Raw genomic sequence first — 20,030 nt, forward strand, 5'->3', positions numbered from 1 at the left:
AATCCGCCGAAAAACGTTACCCCTAGCCTCATTACTGTTGGGAGAAAAAAAAACTGAAGCCTTACTCATTTGGCGGTGGGGAAAATGGAAGATTTTTTTGGCGGGAAAGTTAGTTTTTAATTAATAATTAAAATTCTAATTAAAATTTCAAAAAACGGGACCCCAGGTGCACATTCCCGACCTCTAAGGTATACATGTACCAAATTTGATAGCTGTATGTCAAATGACCTGGCCTGTGGAGTGCTAACACACACACACACACACACACACATTGAGCTTTATTATAAGTATAGATTTATCGCTCTTTATTCACTGCTCCTACTTAGTGAATATCTGCAGTTTTCTCATTTCATAACTCGTGGGATTCTGTTATTTGAATTGCTCGATGCAAAATGGATTTTGCTGAGACAGAACTATTGTGCATCATCCTGTGAACAGTGCTAAAAGAGAAAGAGAAATCGAAAAGAAAATTGTGGCCGCGGAAATGGCTGCTTAGATGCAGACAGAAAGACTGTTATTAAAATCTAATGAGAGAATTGGCTTTGGAGGTAAGCAAAAAATTAGCTTGTATTTTTTTTTTATATAAATTGTTTCATAATTTTAGGGAATGATGTAGCTATAAAATGAATTTCTATTATTATCTTTGCTTAGAAAAAGCTGTCCTTGCTTATTTCAGTATTTTTTAAATTTATTCATTTGCAATACCTAAGATATGCATTCCAGATTTGTCTATTGATTATATACTTTTAAGGAATTTAATAATTAATTATTAGCACATTTTGTATTAATGAACAGAATTAATCAATCATTAAGAATAATGTTACATTTAATAAATCTGTGCATGGATAATTATCTTAAAGTAGTTCAGATTTAAAAATTAAAATTGCATTTTTCAATTTAGGATGATGAAGGTTATAGAAGATGGCTAAGTATGTACACAGCATCATTCGAGTATCTTCTATCGTTGCCAAGATAAGTCAAACCTATCATTTGCTCACGTGATTTATACAACCAATGAACGTTCAGATGCTTAGATACTTGTTTGAGCGTCAGGAGCACCGGCGATAACTGCCATTTACCTGATGAGTTGTATGGATATGTATGTGTTGGGTGCGAAATATTTTGTTGAAACGAAGTGACTATTAACTATTTCACTACTGACATTTCCCAATTCCCGGGCCAATTTTATACGATTTCGGTTTTCAAACTAGAGATCCAGGATGTAAAGCAAGGACATCTTTGGTAATAACTCGTTTTACATCCACTTCTATTTCTGTTTTTAAAGGATTCTGATATTAATGAATCTTGAATTATATTTAAAATTAATTTATGGCATGACGAATATTTTTATTGATACGTTATCTTCACAACTTGTGATTTGCTGATTAGTGTAAGCAAAAAATTTAATATTAATCACTTGACTTATATTCCTTTACAGAAAAATTTCAGAATAATGTGAAAACATGTTTTTCATTAACATCTGATAGGCACTGTTACTGCATAAAGAAAAGATGTGCCACTTAAAACGTTTTATGTCATTGTATCTTTATTAATCAGAGAAAGAAATTATAAGTCTAATGATTATATTTGCTTTTAACACACTGGGAAAAATTTTATGATTTCTAAGTTCAGAGCAGCTCCCGTATACGGCCTATTGGCGCCATTTGTTTTCGCCAAGAAGTCGCCAATAATGCGTATTTGTTTAGGATGCTGTGATTCTTACCCGGAAGTTTTTTGCCACGTTAGGCTTATGTCTAAGACTGACAAAATACACTAGACTGTAAGTCAGGAAATAGCGCTGCCCCCCTCATTTTTTAAGAAATAATTCAGATATATGTTGTGATTATTAACTCTAATTTTTGAGGCCAAGTTCGGCTTAATCCTAGGAATGAGAAAATACACGAGAATAAGTAAGGGGGGGGGTATTGAAATATTTATGATAAAGATCCAAATGAAACGATTTGTTTAATTATAAGTATTATGAAACATGACGAAATGCTCACTTGCTTTTAAGTATACTGAAATGCTCAAAATTAATATTAAATGATGATGACGAAATTATTTTTCATATGTTCTCATGAAAATATTCATAATTTTTTCATTTTAAAAGCATAGTATATAAAAGTTAATAGCTGTATATGTGAGCTGCTCCTTATAAACACATAAAAATACAGTTTAATTAATAATTTTCTATCATTTGAATGAATGAAATTTAAAATTAGAGGTTAAGGTGAAAGGTTGAGATAAGGTTTAAGGTGACTATAAAGAAGAGTACGGATGCCGATGACGGCAGACAGAAATTACCGTTTATCGCCAAGTTGGCGGAGGCCGTATACGGGAGCTGAGTATAAATGGAAACACAAATTATGAGTACAAGATATATAGCCAAAACTTAAGAATAGAGATCATCTTTATTTTTAAAAAATAAGAAAAGTATTAACATAAATCTAAAAAAATAATTTTATAAGTGCTGTCTGGGGGGGGGGGAACTTAAAATCGCAAAGTTTATTAACTACTTAGGAAAAGCATTAAGATCCTTATAATGGAAAGTTTCCTTACATGGATTTTAATTTTACTGAATACATTTTGAGATTTATTTTTTTTAATTAATTCAAAATTAATGTTTGGTTATGACATTAGTTATATCAAAACCAAACGAATTTTAATAGAACAATTTTTTTTTTAATTTGAAATTTATTCTCAGAAATCTGTTACGAATATAATTTATATTTAATATGTTCATTTAAATAATATTATAAATTCCTCAATTTCAACAATATTTTTGCATGATTATTTACAGATTTAATGCATTATACAATACATGTGTAATATTTGTAAATATTATACATAAAGTTTGTCCTTCCATAGCAGCAATAATATACATATATTAGGTCTACAGACCTTGTATCTTCATCAAGTACATTAATTCATCCAAGTTTTAACCTTGCATCTGGTTAAATTCTAATTAAAAATGATCATATCACAAACTGATTTATATTTTGTCAATTATCCAAATACGAGAAGTAAAGCATCAACAACAGGTAATGATTTAAAGAATATTTATTCAATTTTAACTATGTTCTGATAAAAATTCTTGCATGATTATTCAAAAAAATTAATAAATTATTTAAAGGCAAGTATGCATTAGTGTATCAGCAATTATCTAAAAAAATTAAGTATTATATATATATATATATATATATATATATATATATATATGCAATCTCTGGAATATGGATTCTATTATGTGAAAGAATTTCTATTTTCAAGTTTATGTATACTTATTTTGAGTTTCAGTTAAATATAGTAATACTTAAAATTTTGTTTTATGTAAACAAGGTAACAAATGAGTTTATAATTCTTTTTAAAATTAGTTAAATGCAAATAAAGATGTTTACATAAATGCTACTGATGAATTACAACTCTGTGCATTATTTGAATTGAGAATTTGGTGATAGCTCAATGATAGTTAATAGATATTTTATTAACTTCAATAATAATAACATTCTATAAAATATTTATTGCAATCAGCTTTTTTTAATATCATCACCAAAAATAGCTAAGAAATTAAACAACTTTTTGAACTTAGTTTTACAAACAAATCTTCATTTTTAATTGTATCTTTTTTTTATTTTTTTTTTAAGAAATCTAGATAACAATTCAGTTTCTCCATTGGCATGGTGTTTCCTAATTATTAACAGAAATAGTGTTGCAACCTTCTAAAAAATAAAGCATTTTACAAAAATATATAATATATTTCATCATCCTATAAACTTTATTTGTGTTGTTTGACTTTAAAGTGGGAAATAAACTTACATACTGTGATATTTTAAAAAAACACAATGAAAATAGCTTTTTCCATTTCTTCTTATTATTTATGTAAAAATATTTTCCTTTCTACGAAAAAAAAAATTGTATTTTTGATAGTTTTGTATGCATTGCAAGACAAAAACAAAATTTAAAAAAAAATGTATAATAAGGTCAGAATTAACAATCTGGAAACAAAGTTGTAGCAAGTCTGAAAATGTTAAGAAAATAAAGTAAACAAAAATAATTTGACTAAAACTTGCTTTAAATATTTACATAACAGTTGATATTTCTAAAGCAAATTATATGTTTGTTTTCATTACAAATAAATTGGTTTTCTTATCAATCGTTAAGAAAACCAATATACTGTTCACTCTGATTTGAAAACTCTACGTGCTATTGCACATGCTTCCGATTCATGTATTAAATCAAGATAGAGGTGAGAGGAAAGATAGATGGCAGAGATGTTTATATTTAGCAATATGGTGAAGTTGGATTATGCATGAACTCAAGAGGCATAAAAATAGCAAAGAGGTCTACACATTAAATTATGATGGACAAATAGAAGATTCACATTTTTACAAAATAATAATTTTTTTTAATGTTAAAGCTTTTTTTTTACTGAATTTTTCAATAACATTTTAAAATTAACAATAGTAGTAAATTTCGATCGTATTTAATGATACTGTGTAAAATATTGTTCATGCCACTCCTGAAAGTTTTTTTAAAATTATTTATTTATTTTTCACTTGAATTAGCCATAATAAAATAGCATGGTCGCAAATGACACAATACTCACACACAAGTGGTGGTTGGGGAAATTGAATAAAAAAATATCAAATAGAGCAGAAATCAGTATTAAAGAATGATGTATTCCTAAAATATGCTCTCCTTTCAATTCTCATCCTTTAGTTAGATAGAATCATTGAAAAGTGGTAATTTCAGGATACAGAAATGAACAGTATGAATGGCTGCTGAATATAGGACTCATAATGTATTCTCAATTAACATGAAAACTAATGTGCATATTCCTTTTGGGGTATAGGATAAATATTTATTAAAATAAAATACAAGGATTTTACTTAAAGTAACACCCAAACGCTAACAATAGCATCCTAACCTGATGCATCGAATAAACGTATTTAAAATTAGAATCTATGTGAATTCACTTAACTGAAAGCCTACTGGATATTTCTTTGATAAGCGATTAGTAATTAAAAAAAGTATCAACTATAGTCTGCTAAGTATTTACTATATTATATATGGAACTGTCTCACAATTTATAAGAAAAAGAATGAAAACACAAATGTAGAATTATTTGACTGAGTCTGTTTCACTAACATTGTCTTCTTTGTATAATATGTGGAATTAAAATATAGATAATGACAAGTATTGTCATTATGTGCATTGGAAGTAAAATATTTTTTATATAACTTTCAAAAATCATATAATAAAAAAGAAATTGTTTCATATGTAACTGAAATAAAACACAAATACTTAAAGTTTTTTTTATTGGATAAGAATATTTTGCTATAATTTACAGCATAAAATTTAAATTAACATTATCAAGTGGGTTTTGCAGTAAATAAAGACAAACATTTAATGTGTTTTACATTAAAAAAATTATAAGCAAGATTTGTAAATCTTCTAAAGAATAATAATATAACAAAATAACACCATTTATAAATATGACAAACATAATTAAAATTTGATAACAATATAAAAATAAAACAAGAGAAGTTTCAATAAAGAATTATGCACCCAAATAGTTTGAACATTATATTCCCATAAATCCTACAGTATGTTTATAATTAAAAAAAATGATTAAGATTTAAACTTCCAATACTGCAACTGCTTCTGAATACTTAGTGCATTCTAAAATAGCCCCTATGCAACTAGGTTTGCGATATTACAATATTTTACATAGATTATTCTTCTTTTTACAAAAAAGTTCCAATTGCATGAATATTTTTAGAAATTATGTAACTGCAACTGTCTGAAATAAAATAAATAGAAAGCATATAAATTTCCTGCCAATATCTTAAATATGTGCAATTTTATGATATAAAAACATCGTTTCTGAAAATTTCTACAAAATTCTGGGATTTTAATGCCGAAAAAAAAAATGGCTAGATATAAGTATTTTTAAAATGGGACTGCAGAAAATGCAAAATATCAGAAAACATTCTAAATACAAAATATAGTTTTAATTTCGAATCCCCAACATCTACTTTTAACTCTAATCATGTTACTGAAAATACTTTCGCAGAATGATTATAGCAGACCATTCTTTATATATATATATATATATATATATAGTAATCAAAAATATAAGCAATATGAAATTAAAACCTATTTCTGAAACAATCTAAATTATTTCGGAAACGAAACTAAAAAAATATTTCGGAAAGAAACTAAAAAATTAAAAAAGTAAAAAAAGCATCATTGTATTTAGAAAGAGCAAATGCAGCTACTGCTAAAACATAGATGATGAATATAGACTAATTAGTAATAAAAACCAAGTTAGAAGGAAAAAAATAGAATCAAAATTAAACCAAATGATATACATGTATGTATTATATATATATATTGGATGTTTTATTTCATTTGGATGCTTCATGACTTTTGTATGACTAATGGTTTAAAAATCAAACTTTCATTAATCAAAATTTATATTTCAAAATTAAAATGTTTTTGCAGAATAAATTAAAATTAACAATATTACAATACTCAGCTCCCGTATACGGCCTCCGCCAAATTGGCGCGAAATTTGGCGATAAACGGTAATTTCTGTCTGCCGTCATCGGCATCCGTACTTTCTTTATGGTAACCTTAAACCTTATCTCTTAACCTTAACCTCTAATTTTAAATTTCATTCATTCAAATGATAGAAATTTATTAATTAAACTATATTTTTATGTGTTTATAAGGAGCAGCTCACATATACAGCTATTAACTTTTATAAATTATGCTTTTAAAATGAAAAAATTATGAATATTTTCATGAGAACATATTCAGCGTAAAATTAAGAAATCATTAAAAAAAATCGGAGCAAAAAATAATTTCGTCATCATCATTTAATATTACTTTTGAGCATTTCAGTATACTTAAAAGCAAGAGAGCATTTCGTCATGCTTCATTATATTTATAACTAGCCGCCTTTGGCGACCAGCCGGTTCACCAGTATTACCGCTCGCTACAATTTTCAATTAAATATTTTCAGTAACTTGTCTCTTAATAGCGTCTCAAACAAAACATTTTTAATCTTCAAATTTTGATAGTCATACCAAACTTATACTGTTGTTTAGATCGTTTACTATATATATTTTCCTAATTTATTGTCATTTCCGGTAAAACTTCAACTTTAATTTAAAGTGGAAATGCTGAGAATGCAATTAATATAAAGATATTTTTTAATGAAACCAAGCGTTTTATTTTATTTATCATTTTTATTATTTATTAATTATTATTATTATTATTAAATATGTGTACTGCAAACAGAATCGCTCGGTCTTTAAGTCTTATGTGAATTACAAAATATTTTTCATAATTTATGTAATATCTCAAAGAATAATTCAACAAAAATTTCTCAGATTGAGCAATAAAATTCAGTTTTTAGTTTTGCTTTCAAAAGGATTGAAATGAAATCAATAATAATATTTTGTTCCGGCCTATAAATATATTTCAAAAATTATTAAGTCTAAATTTAATGCAGTAAGGTATCAGATTCTGAGAAATATTCTGGACACACCAAATTTTAAATAAATGAATGAATGTTTCTATTTTCAACGATCAACTAAGACTTATTTATAAAGTTTTGAATTTTGAAAATTTAGAAAAATTCAACATTTTCATAATTTTAGTCCAATGGGGTCAATTCACGGTCACGTGTCATGTACCAAACAAACCGCTTCTGTTCAATTTTCAATCGTTCTGCGCATGTCGTGATGTCTGTCGATAACGTTGATGAAACCATCGTTTTGTAAATATTACGCTAGCCGATCAATTATTAAAAACTTCTGATTTTTAAAAAAAAAGATATTATTTTGAATTATTTAATCCAAATTTTCGTAGTTATATAATTTTATTTTTTATATTAAAATTTTAATTAGTATTTTCAATGGAATTATTGTTTTTGCATAATTAATTACCATCGCTTTTTAATTCGTTTGGTGCCACTTTATTCTTTCCTTTCCCATATCCCTTCCTTTTTTATCCAAAGGATACATTTTAACAAACAACTATGGCAGTGTTTTTGAAAAATTACATATGTTCCTTTTTACATATTATTTAAATACTATTGAATGTTGAATCTTATGAATATAGTTCTTTTAAAAAATAATTATTACTCTTAGATAAGTTAATATTTTAAAGCTTACTAATAAAATTATTACATTTTTTTCTTATGTAATTATTTTTATTAATATTGAGACTTTGATGTTTTATGTTTGCTCAGAGGAAAGAACATGAAACTCAAATTAGTATATATTGAATAAATTAGGTTTACAATTTCAAATTATGAAATATAAAAGGCATAGATACCTTTTTTTAAATCTATGCAACTTATGAATCAGTTATTTCATTTTAATTTGTAGAAATCATTAAGGAAAAACAAACTAAATCAAATTTTCATAATTTTTATTTACACATTACAACAAAAAAAATATAGATAAAATATATATGATAATTATTTGGAAAAATAGGATCAAATGGATGTTTTAATGCACTCACTAATTCAAAAAAACTATTTATCAACATCTATTTTTCTAGACACTTAGAAATAATACAAACAAAGTATTACAAGAATGTCAATGTAAATGATGAAATCAGTTTTATTCAACAGAAACATCCTAGATACTAAACAACATTTTTTTTATTACCAATAAAAACATAATGTTGAACAATATATTTTTAAAGCAGAACATTGATGAATTTTTTTTGCTAAAGTTACATTGATAAAAATCAAGTTGAATGAATATCATAAAATAAAACAAAAACATATAATACAGTAAATTTAATAAACAAGAATAAGGTCATGATAAATATATATATATATAGAGAGAGAGAATTAAAATAGGATATAAAGAGTAGTTAAAACAAACATTTTTATGCTTTTACAGAATTTTATAATTCAAGATTGATATGTTAAAGAAATAGAAAATAAATAAATAATAATAAATTTTAAAAAAAGTCCAATATTTTCTGGAATGAATTTCTTTCTTTCTTACAGAATCCTGAAGTTCTTGTAGCTCATTTTGCAAATTGCTGATCTTGTCGATTATTTCAGAAAAAGTAATAGTCTGGGAAGAAGCAGAATACATTCCACTGAAATCAGAATTCATATAATTTTGCTTAGTAATCAATTCTCTTGCATTTATATACTTAACTAAATGACATGTGTTTTCAAAACTTAAATATATATATACATATATTTCTTATATATAGCATTCAATTTATCAAATTAAGCGCACTTTTAATAAAATACATCAATTATATATATATATTATAACAGTCAATAAGAAAATTGGATTTTTAGTAGTTAGTAAAGAATTCACTTACTAAATAAATCTTTAAGAAATTTATTCACTTCCACCTAAGTTTAGCATTATAGCAGTTGTTATTTTTGCAACAGGAATTTGTTTACTTACATTAATTAAATTTAGATAAAATTTTATAGAAAAATGCAATGTAATATTCATGTAAACATTTTAAAACCTTCTAAGCATATTCAAAATTATCAGAAATTTCACCAAATGTGAATAAAGTAAATTAGAAATGCACTCATGTTTTTGTTTGATTGTTTTTGATGTCAAATCACTTACCGCTTTCTTTTTCTTCGAAGAGTTTTTCTACCAAATTACTGGAACAGCTATATTTAATAAATGGACACACACTGAATGAATTCTTCAAAATGATTGGAGCATATCACCGACTTCGAAGGCTTGAAAAAATCTATACCAAAGCTATCAACCCAAGTCAGGATTGTTGAAAGGAAAATAAGAAAACATTTTATCATGACAGTCACTCTTGTGTTTCACATTAAAGCATGCATCCATCAGCACACCAGTATTTCCTCTGTTAACACATAATAAGAGGAAAGAAAATGACTCAAAAATTATAACTTCAAATGTAAACAAAAAAATCCGCTTCATACTCGGCGGAGAACGTTAATGGCAGACTAATCGACGAAAGCGGTGCGGATGAAACTTAAATGCCATGCGCGAATAGCTCATGACATGTGACTTTTACGTCACATGAATTGACCCCATTAATCTTGAGAAACCTGCGCTCTGATTGGCGTATTTTCTTTGAAACGATCGATAAAAAATCTAAAATTATCCTTTTTTATTGAATAGTGATATTCAAATTTTCATAAATCAGTCAGTTTAAGTGATTGATTTAGTTGATTGGAAATTAACTCTTTTTATTTAAAATATTAGTGTTTCAAGAACATTTTGTTAAACGTGATTTTCACAGCAGAAGCTTTATGTAAAATTAAAATTTTTTTATTTATTAGAGCATTTATTGGATCAAGTTACATAAAATATAATCATTTTCCATTTAGACCATTTTAGAAGATCTGTGTCTATTTCTAAAGGTTTGCAGATTAGCTGTGTGGCCCTGATTTGAATGGATAACCTGTTCATATTAAACAAAACTTGCCTTAAAATAAAACTGATTTATTGGATTAATAATATAGAGAGTGTAAAAGATCATAAAATAAATTTTCTTGAATTTATTTTTTAGAAGAAAATAATATTTCATATTTGTTTCATTTCCTACAGACACGTGCTGAAAATTATATTTTTGCAGATTTCATTTCCAAAAAGATTTAATTTATTTTCAATTGGAGCTTTAATCTAATGTTCAACACTTTGAAAAAAGGTAATTTTCCCCCATGAATGCGAAACTTGCTCGTGCAGCTTAAATTTGATTTTTATATTGTACGAAAAAAATTGTTGAAAAATATAGTTAAAAAAATTAATTAAAAATAGAAATTTAATTTTAAGGTTAAAACATTGGTGTCATTTAAAAGAGAAATTTTTTATTTTTAACTTGATGTAAAAATCTTTTTTTGTGCGGTAATATTTTCGGAAGTTAAAGCAGGAACACGCCATAATTTCGCTTATTTTTTAAATAAATAAAATTCTAATTAAAAATGCGAAAAAATAACCCCGAGGTGCACATTCCAGGCCACCAAGGTATACACGTGCCAAATTTTGTAGCTGTTGGTCGCACGGTCTGGCCTGTAGAGCGTCAACACACACACACACACATTGAGCTTTATTATAAGTATAGATTAAACAAATCGTTTCATTTGGATCTTTATCATAAATATTTCAATACTCCCCCCCCCCCCCCTACTTATTCTCGTGTATTTTGTCAGTCCTAAGATTAAGCCTAACTTGGCCTCAAAAATTAGAGTTAATAATCACAACATTTATCTGAATTATTTTTTAAAAAATGAAAGGGGGGGGGGCAGCGCCACCCTCTGACTTATAGTCTAGTGAATTTTGTCGGTCTTAGAAATAAGCCTAACGTGGCTTCAAAACTTCCGGGTAAGAATCACAGCATCCTAAACAAATACGCATTATTGACGACTTCTTGGCGAAAAAATTGGCGCCAATAGGCCGTATACGGGAGCTGCTGTTATTTAAATTCAAAGAATTATTTAGTTTTTTTCATTCTGCATCTATTAGTTCGCAACTTTAAATTATTTAAATATTATAGGTTTGCAATTTATAAGACTTTAACATATAATGGCTAAATAAAAATCAACATGCATGAAATGGATAATGATATGTTTTTTTTTTTTTCCCATATATTTGTAATTTAAATTTCAACATCGCATTACTTCATCATTCCCAATGTAATTTATACATTTCTAAAAAGAATTATATAAGCTGTTTATGAACTGCATAACAAGAAACTGCAAAATAACGATGTTTACAAAAATAAGAAAGAGTGATTTGAAACTAGGCATTAATAGAGAGAAATTTAAATTTAAAGTGAATAAATTTTTACATTTTTTTACTCATTATATAACACTGTTTCTAACAAAAAGAAACAACATTCACATACAAAAGCAATGACTACGTTTCCCTCGTGCTTAATAGAAAACGATTCAATTGGAATTGGATTCAGGAGGAAGTATTGAGCTACTCCTCAACATTTAAAAGACAACCGTTTGTCCCTCCGTCTCAAATGTCCCTACCTATTAAAAGTACAGCTTGTGATGGATTCATCCATTTCATAGAGATAGGTATTGCGATGGAGACTATTCCGATGCGTGAGATAACAATTCGATGGCTCAATCCCTTGAAGGCGCAATTTTTTTTAGAAACCTGTGACTAGCTGACATTGTTTAGTCAAAAAGGCATTTCGTATGCGCTAATAGGATATAGATTATTTTTGTCTGTATAGATTATTTTTGTCTCGATGGGATTAGTACTTGTTACTGTATAGTTTTCGCGCCTGCGTAGTTTTGCTGGGTGGTTTGTAGTTGGCTGAGTATAAACCCAACTTTACTTTCGAAATTAAATCGTAATGGTTAGTACATCAAAATTTCGATAATTTATTTAAAATGTCCATTCGACAGATATCTATTCAATATGGCAAATGAAACTTAATCTTCGTACTTTGATAACCAATAACGAAAAAATCTTGGATGAAATATTCTTGTCAACAGTGAAGACTGTTAAGTTTTATTGCAATGAAAGTTTTATTAGGAAATTTAATTAAAAATTGTTTCAAAATTATGTATAAAATTGAACGGAATTATAATATAGTTAAAAATATACTTTTTGAAATGTTAAGATAGTGTAACAGTCGTTTTTTAATTCAATGTTTTGAAAAGTTATGGTGGTAAATGTCAAAATTCCATTAAATTTTAAATTAAAATTGTGTTAAGAATTTTTTTAAAAAGAAGGTCGAAAATACATATTCCCACATTCCATTGTAAATCTGTGCTAAATTGTTAATATATTTTAATTGATAGATAGATATATTAATAGATATTGACTGTATAAAGTGAAATTTTGACATATTTATGTTATGGTTAATTAGGCATAAAATAAAATAAAAAATTTGCAAATTCAGTATAGTTTAATTTCCAAATGAAATTTATATTCAGAAACGCACAGGAGCTTTTAATGCAAGTCTAGAAAAATGATCTTTTTAATAACCACATTGTACATATTAATGAATTTTGAACTAAAACATGTAAAGAAAATTACTTATTACAAAATCTGGTGCTGTTTACAATTTATTCATAAATTGCTTTACTTAGAATGCAATTTGCTTTTATATTTCAACTTTAAAAATACTTTTGAAACTTTTCCCTCTTTCATCAAGTATGGTCTTTAAAAATAATTACTATAATTTATTGCATGCATAGCATTATTTTTATGCAAGATTCATATATTAATTGCTACATTTTAAAAGAAGAAAAATTTGTAAACTATGTGCTTTTTCGTCATGCACTATCATACAGCTTTAACCTAAGATTTCTGTCATACTTTATTAATTGATTGAAAAAGATTATTTCATGAAACATAATTTTGTATTGCATTAGAAATCCATAAGATCTTTTTTTTTTCTTTTCAGATTTTTTCAGGATTTTGCAGAGGACTTGCTTGAAAATAATTTCCATTCTGTCTAGGAATTTACTTTAAAAAAAATGGAAGCACCTGTTAAGGGTTCGAAGATTGTAGTCCCTTTCGTGCCATCACTTTTGCACTTCTCATTGGTAAAGGTAGCTTTTCCATTGTTGAAAAGCTCTGGTAATGTAACTTGGGGTATCATCTTGGAAGAAATGAAGCACTCAAGTCCTGCAGAATTTAATGAAGCTAGGTCTGACAATCCTAAGGTAAACAAAGCAAAGGAAAAGTTACTTCGCATTCCTGCACATTTAAGACTCGGAATATTAGAAACAATTATGGGTTTGCATTCGGCTGTCGTAAATTGGCGTATGAGCTATCCACTTTTACAGACTGGAGAAAATTTTCGCGCACTCCTTTTCTTTAAAACTGATGGGACAGTTGATAGAATTAAAACAGTTCAGAAACTGGTCCTGAATGAAGAAATAAATATCGAACAGAGGTTTGATTTGGCGTGCTCCTATTTCTTGGGCAATACTATACACACTTTGTGGGCAGAAATGAAGAGATCTGGTAAGGCAGCCAAATCTTTGACAACTTATAATCCTGTTTCACGTTTTTGGGTTAGAAGGATGCGTCGTAAATATCGGGTTCCATGGATATATGCCGTTCAATTACAACTTGACCTTCCTGATGAATTTTTGAGAAGTCCGACACCAAGATTCAGTGCTTTCTTTCCTTTCTTACGGCCAAAACACAGGGAGAAGTTTCTTGTCCCTTTATTGAACGCCACATCTGATGATTTCTTGTACTGTCTGTATGGAGCAACTGAAGAAGAAGAATTACAAATATTGAAAATGGATACTCGAAAACTCCTTCTTCTCTATTTGGATTGGCCACTGCAAAGTTTCTTTCTTGAAATGGTAGAAAAATTATGGAATTTTATTGATTTTTCTCTTTTTAAAGCAGTACTAGAGATTATCTTCACATACAGTATAAGGAGGAAGGATTTTGATTATGACAAACTTTATATGGAGTTTTGGGAAAGAAGCCCAAATAACTTGAAGGAAGAGGCAAAGGCATCCCCAATTTTCTACAATAAAATTCAATTGTGTTTTGATTCAATTAGGAAGAAGAGAAAAAGTGAATTTGATGAAATGACGGGTTCAAAAAGGAAAAGATATGAGGAATTACCTATCGAGGAAATCATTCAGGCTGGAGCAGACTCATTTTGTGCCATAGTGTTGCCTTTTTTCAAACATTTAGCAATGCAGTTGAGATAAGATAATCTTTATCTAAAAAATGTTATACAAACTTTTATAGCGCATATGAAAAAATAACTTCATCTTTCAAAACATCAAAATTCTCTCTACACCTTTACAACTTCAATGTGCATTTGTTTCTTAAGTCTTCAAAGATTTGAGTTTTTTTTATTGACCTTTTTTTTTTTCCCCCTACTACATTAAAAATGTTTTGCCTCTTATTTAATATTTCATTTTTTTTTTTTTTTTTTTCATTCTATTCTGCTAAATAGGGTGATAATAGTTTGAACGTATTATTTGGTTAAAATTTTTTATCTTAATTAAAAATGATTGCATTATGTTTTAAATGTTATGATTATAGGTTGTAACAATATTACTTTGTAAACATGACTGCATATGATAGTAACATCACTGATTTCTGTTACCATTGGAATTTAAGTTAAGCATCTCTCTATTTATTTCATTGCAACAATTCCTTCATTTTGTGTAAAATATAAAAGCAGATTAAGAAAAATAAATATCTAAAAGTTATATTTTAAATATCTTTTGGTTTGTCTAAGACAATGTTTGTGGTACTTGGTTTTCAACAAAAGAAAGATATTAATTATACATTTGAGTATATTATAATATATTTTAATTCTGGAAATTTATAAAATTACACTTTCACTTCAATTTAGTAATGGTGCATTTTACTATTTGATCCACTATTTTACGGCCAAAATTTTATTTATGTATTTATATCACAAAATTTTTTGCATGATTTTCTATATAAATTATACTACATGATTCTCATCTTTGGGAAGAAATGCTCTGCTTTTTATTAGAGATAAAATATTTCCTTTATGCATTTTAATAAAAATTGTATGGATAAAGCTGGATTCAATTTAATTCAATAAAACATAATTCTATATGTAGGAGTTTTATTCTAAAATAATATTTCATTATTTTTTTATTATTGGCTTTTTTGATATAATTATGTTGATGTTTTTAAATAGTTTTTTTATATTGTAATTTTTAAAATTTTGAAGAAATGTATAAGTTTTTAAAAATTTCAAATGGGATATACAATTATAAGTTCAGTTGATTACTGGTTTTATGTAAATGTTCATTGTAATATTTTTTAAGAAAATGAAATTTTAAAATATTAGAAATATATTTATCTATATTTATCTATATAGTACCAAGCGATTCTTTTTACTGAGGCAGAGTACAGAGGTTTCACTCTCATAAGTACTTGAAGCAACTCATTTAACTGGACTGTGGTGACCTGAGATAAGGTCTCAGTTTTCTGATCAGAAAGTTTCAGGTTTAAAATCCTGATCCCCAAGAATTACCTAGTCACACCTGAAAACAGGTATGATGTATGTAAATCCATTGGGCGCAGGTGTTTCGCTAATGTGGCATGAAAATTTGGAGAATGAATTCTGGCTCGGATAACAAGCTCGTCACATAGCCCTGCTGTTGTGTTTCATTTCTAACCAAATACTACTTAATTTTGTAAATAAATTAAAAATAATATGACTGTTATTCTGTGTTTTCATGAATGTGGTCAGTTTGTTATTCTGTGAAGTATACTCATCTTTTGTTGTGATTACTGTATATGCCTATTTGTCAAAAAAATAAAAAGTTTACCTATACTTTGTTTAGGTTTTTTTTTTTTTTTTTTTTTTTTTTTTTTGTTTGGACCCTTATGTTAAAATGCTTGGATTTAAAAAGTACAATTTTCTCATTTTTACTATGATGAATACATTTATTTATAGATTGGATATAAATATATGTATATATATATGTAAATATATGTATATATATATATATGTAAATATATGTATATGTATAAATATATACATATAAATATATGTATATTTATGATATTTATTTTATGGGTACATTTTGTTACTGGAAATGTGTAATGGTGACAAAAAGTCTAGGCTTAACCATTTAGAATCGGGAAAAAGTTATTCCGAACAAACTTGATATGCTAAGTCAAGAATTCATGATGAATTACCTGATTTTAAATTGTTTATAAGACTTCATGAACTCATTTATAAATGAAAATGTATGTTAAAGGATAAGTAGAAATAAATTGATAGTTCTGGATTCAATGCTTTTAATGGTTTAGTTTTGCTTTGCTTTGCTGGTATATTTGAATCCTGCTATGAATGTACAGAAAGTTTGTGGGAAAAAAAAAAAAGGACATGATGAGCAAAGATTTTCATGCATCAAGAATTTTGAGATTTGATGATTGAGAAACACATTTTTGTAGGATACATAAGTTATCTGTTTACCTACGGAGACAAAATTTTGAAAAATTCCTCTAATGAGCTATTTAATTATTCATTTTCTGGATCAGTGTGATTGCAAATAATGAAAAATATTGATCAAGAAATTCATTGTCAATTGAGATTCTGTAAAATGTGTCAGTTTGGTTTAAAAAAATAGTGAAAATTGTAAAAAGCAGAACACTACAAAAATTTCTATTACACATATTCCAATTATTTTTATGCACAACATACTTGAAGCCTTGGTGAAGGGAATGAACTAGTATCTATGAAATATATGCATTTTCAAGCTAATTCATCTTATATAGCTATAAAATTGTTACAATTTCTTTCACAATTTGACCTCATTTTGTCTCATATTTTTGATTAAAAAAGTGTAATGCGTTCAATCGACATATCATCTGCCCTTGCCAAGTATGGTACCATTCGCAGACCACTTTTGTCGAACTTCTGTTAGCTAAATTTTTCTCCATTTTTCGTCCACTGTACTTTTTAAAATTTTATTTTATTCTCCCCGATCTTCAATTTTTAAAAATTATTTTGAATTTTTTATTTTTCACTGCAATCAAAATCTTCTATGTAATTGTACTTGTTCTCTATTTTCCCTCAATATTATTAGGTCTGGCGATTAAGAACTTCGAGATCCAAGTACTCCGCGATCAATCCCTCAAATCGACAAATATTATCTCTCTCTTTTTTGGCTTGGATTCAGTTAGTCAGTTTTTATTGCATTATTATGTGCCGTATAACAAAATTTAAGTTGTCTTTCGTTCCAAAGTTTTAGGGCAGCTATTAATTAATTACGTGATTTATGAATCTTAGAGTCGAGTATAAGAATTCGAAAACTGTTAAACATAAAAGAATAAGTTTTTGCTGTTTTTTACAAACAAATGGAACAATAAGTAGAGGTAGAGACATGAGTACTGCGTCTAGTATAATGTAATATTAAAATTATACGTATATAAAATATTGTAATACACATAATTTCCTAATGGCCTGCACTCACTTGTTCCTTAAAATGAGAAAATCAGTTTACTAAATAATTTTCAACTTTCTTAGCTGTTCAAAAGGTGACATTCTGTGCCAAATGATTTAACAAGTGCATGTTATTTGATGATGATGTCGTCTCCGTGTTACCGAAGGGGTCCGAAAGGGGGTGCAGTAACTTTCGAGGGTAAAGACCCCTTTGCACCCGAGGGCAGAAGTCTGACTTCTGCTCATATGAAGATAACACTCACACATTCGCTTGCACAACCCCTGTTTACAGAGGGGGCGGGGGGGGGGCTCTTTCACATACCTTACAGATAGAATACAGGATGAAGAACAAGCATGCCCGAACCAGGACGCCGAGATCACGGGAAAGACATGCTACCAATAGGTCATGATGCCGTTGTGCATGTTATTTAAAAAAAATAAAAATATATACCAATAAAAAATTTAACTTATTAAATATTTCCTAAACAAAATTAAAAGAAATTTGTTATAGGATTTGTGATTATATCCTGTTCCATAAATTAATCTCCTAACGTCACTGTTATGATCAATGAGAAACAGATGTTTAGATTTCTAAAATTATAGTTTAAAATCAAGTCATTCGTAGAATGTTATAATTCGACACTAAAAGACAGAATCCGTAAACAATACGAGAGGATTGAACTATTCAAGAAGAAAATTTTACAAATTTTGATTCTAATTAATGCAGCAACAAATAACCGAAGCAGAAGATTCCATGTAATTAGATTACGAAGAAACGAGTTAGTTTAATTAAATGAATATCTGATTTTGAAACTCGTCCAACATGATGGCTGTTTTGAGGTAGATCTTTTAATTTTCAACTGTAGTCAAGTGACGAGGACGACAACTGGGCCAGCACTCCTTTGCAAATTTCTACACCACATTAGTGAGATCATTTAACAAAATCTAATTAAAAAGAGGTATTCTTTATGTGTTCCTACACTTTTTCTCAAGAGGAATGAAATATTTATTGCAAAATAGAACAGATCATAAAAAAAAAATATCCTATAATATTGATGAAATTATTCATTAACATCTGATGCATTGTGATTCAAGTCTGTAAAATTTCATGTATCTATATTATTTTCTCTCTTGATTTAGTTTTCTATCGTTTTCAAATCCACTCATCGTTATTGTTTTAAATTATATTTTCTCTCTATTTATCCACTTTTTTTTGTTACATTTTTTGTTTTACATTTACATTTTTTGTTTTACATTTTTTTTTTTTTTTTTTGATACCACAGAAGGAAGATGTAAAGTAAAGCCTTTTGCATTTAGTTGATTTGATTTAAAATTTTTCCTAATAGATTTTTATGATAAATTCTTATTTAATTTATCATTTTTTTTTCATGAAGGATGAAACAATATAATATACCAAATACATAAATAAATTATTGAAAATTGATTGATTTAATAAAATTAAATAAATTTTAGAAAGCCAATAAAAAATTCCACTCTTGAAAAATTAACTTTCGAAATTTATAGATTTTTAAAAACGGGTTTTGATAGCTTTATGTGACATTCAGCATATATTGATTTATAGTAGCTACTTCTTAATATGATCTGTTCGAGATTTAAAATTTTTATCATTAATCGGTTGATAACAATAAAAGAATCGGGTAAAATCAACTATATTTTTATCAGATGGAAGAATAGGGAGGAAATAACGTTTTAAGGCAATTGATAACTTATTTCAAAAAAATGATAATTAAAAAATTTATTAATTGTTACTTATTAACAATTATTCCTTAATAATTCACTCGTGTAAAGTTCGTACTTGTAATTTTTTTTAAAAAACTTATTGATCAATGCCGCACACCGCGTTTCAGGACATCAAATGTTTGACTTATTTTGATTTTTGTTGAAGAGCTTTATTCAATACATTTGCACTCGTCGGAATCATAAAAGTTTATTGCTTGGTCTTGCTCACATAAATCTCATTATTATTTAAAATTTTAAAAAGGAGAGGTTTTGAAAATTTAAGCTGCAAGGTAAGTCATTTCGGGTAAACCTCCATTCCTGTTAAGAATTTCAATTTTGTCTGTAATACTCAAATCAGTTTTCTTTTT

General features: G+C 27.5%; 1 protein-coding gene across 2 annotated transcripts; it reads left to right on the plus strand.

Moving 5' to 3' along the window:
* The first annotated feature begins 1,043 nt into the window (after positions 1-1,043).
* Positions 1,044-16,291, plus strand: LOC129989421 (uncharacterized). Of its 2 annotated transcripts, none has more exons than XM_056097955.1 (2): positions 1,044-1,242; positions 13,414-16,291. In XM_056097955.1, exon 2 carries the CDS (start codon positions 13,487-13,489, stop codon positions 14,687-14,689), a length of 1,203 nt encoding a protein of 400 aa, XP_055953930.1. In that variant the 5' UTR covers positions 1,044-1,242; positions 13,414-13,486; the 3' UTR covers positions 14,690-16,291. The 2 variants fall into 2 exon arrangements, with proteins under 2 accessions (XP_055953930.1, XP_055953929.1); XM_056097954.1 differs by having other exon boundaries at positions 13,424-16,291.
* The last annotated feature ends 3,739 nt before the right edge of the window (positions 16,292-20,030 follow it).

The sequence above is a fragment of the Argiope bruennichi genome, chromosome 10, assembly GCF_947563725.1.
Source record: "Argiope bruennichi chromosome 10, qqArgBrue1.1, whole genome shotgun sequence".
Lineage (NCBI taxonomy): Eukaryota > Metazoa > Arthropoda > Arachnida > Araneae > Araneidae > Argiope > Argiope bruennichi.

Bases quoted from the DNA above. Each gene is read 5' to 3' on its own strand.
- LOC129989421 (XM_056097955.1), top strand. From the start codon at position 13,487: ATGGAAGCACCTGTTAAGGGTTCGAAGATTGTAGTCCCTTTCGTGCCA.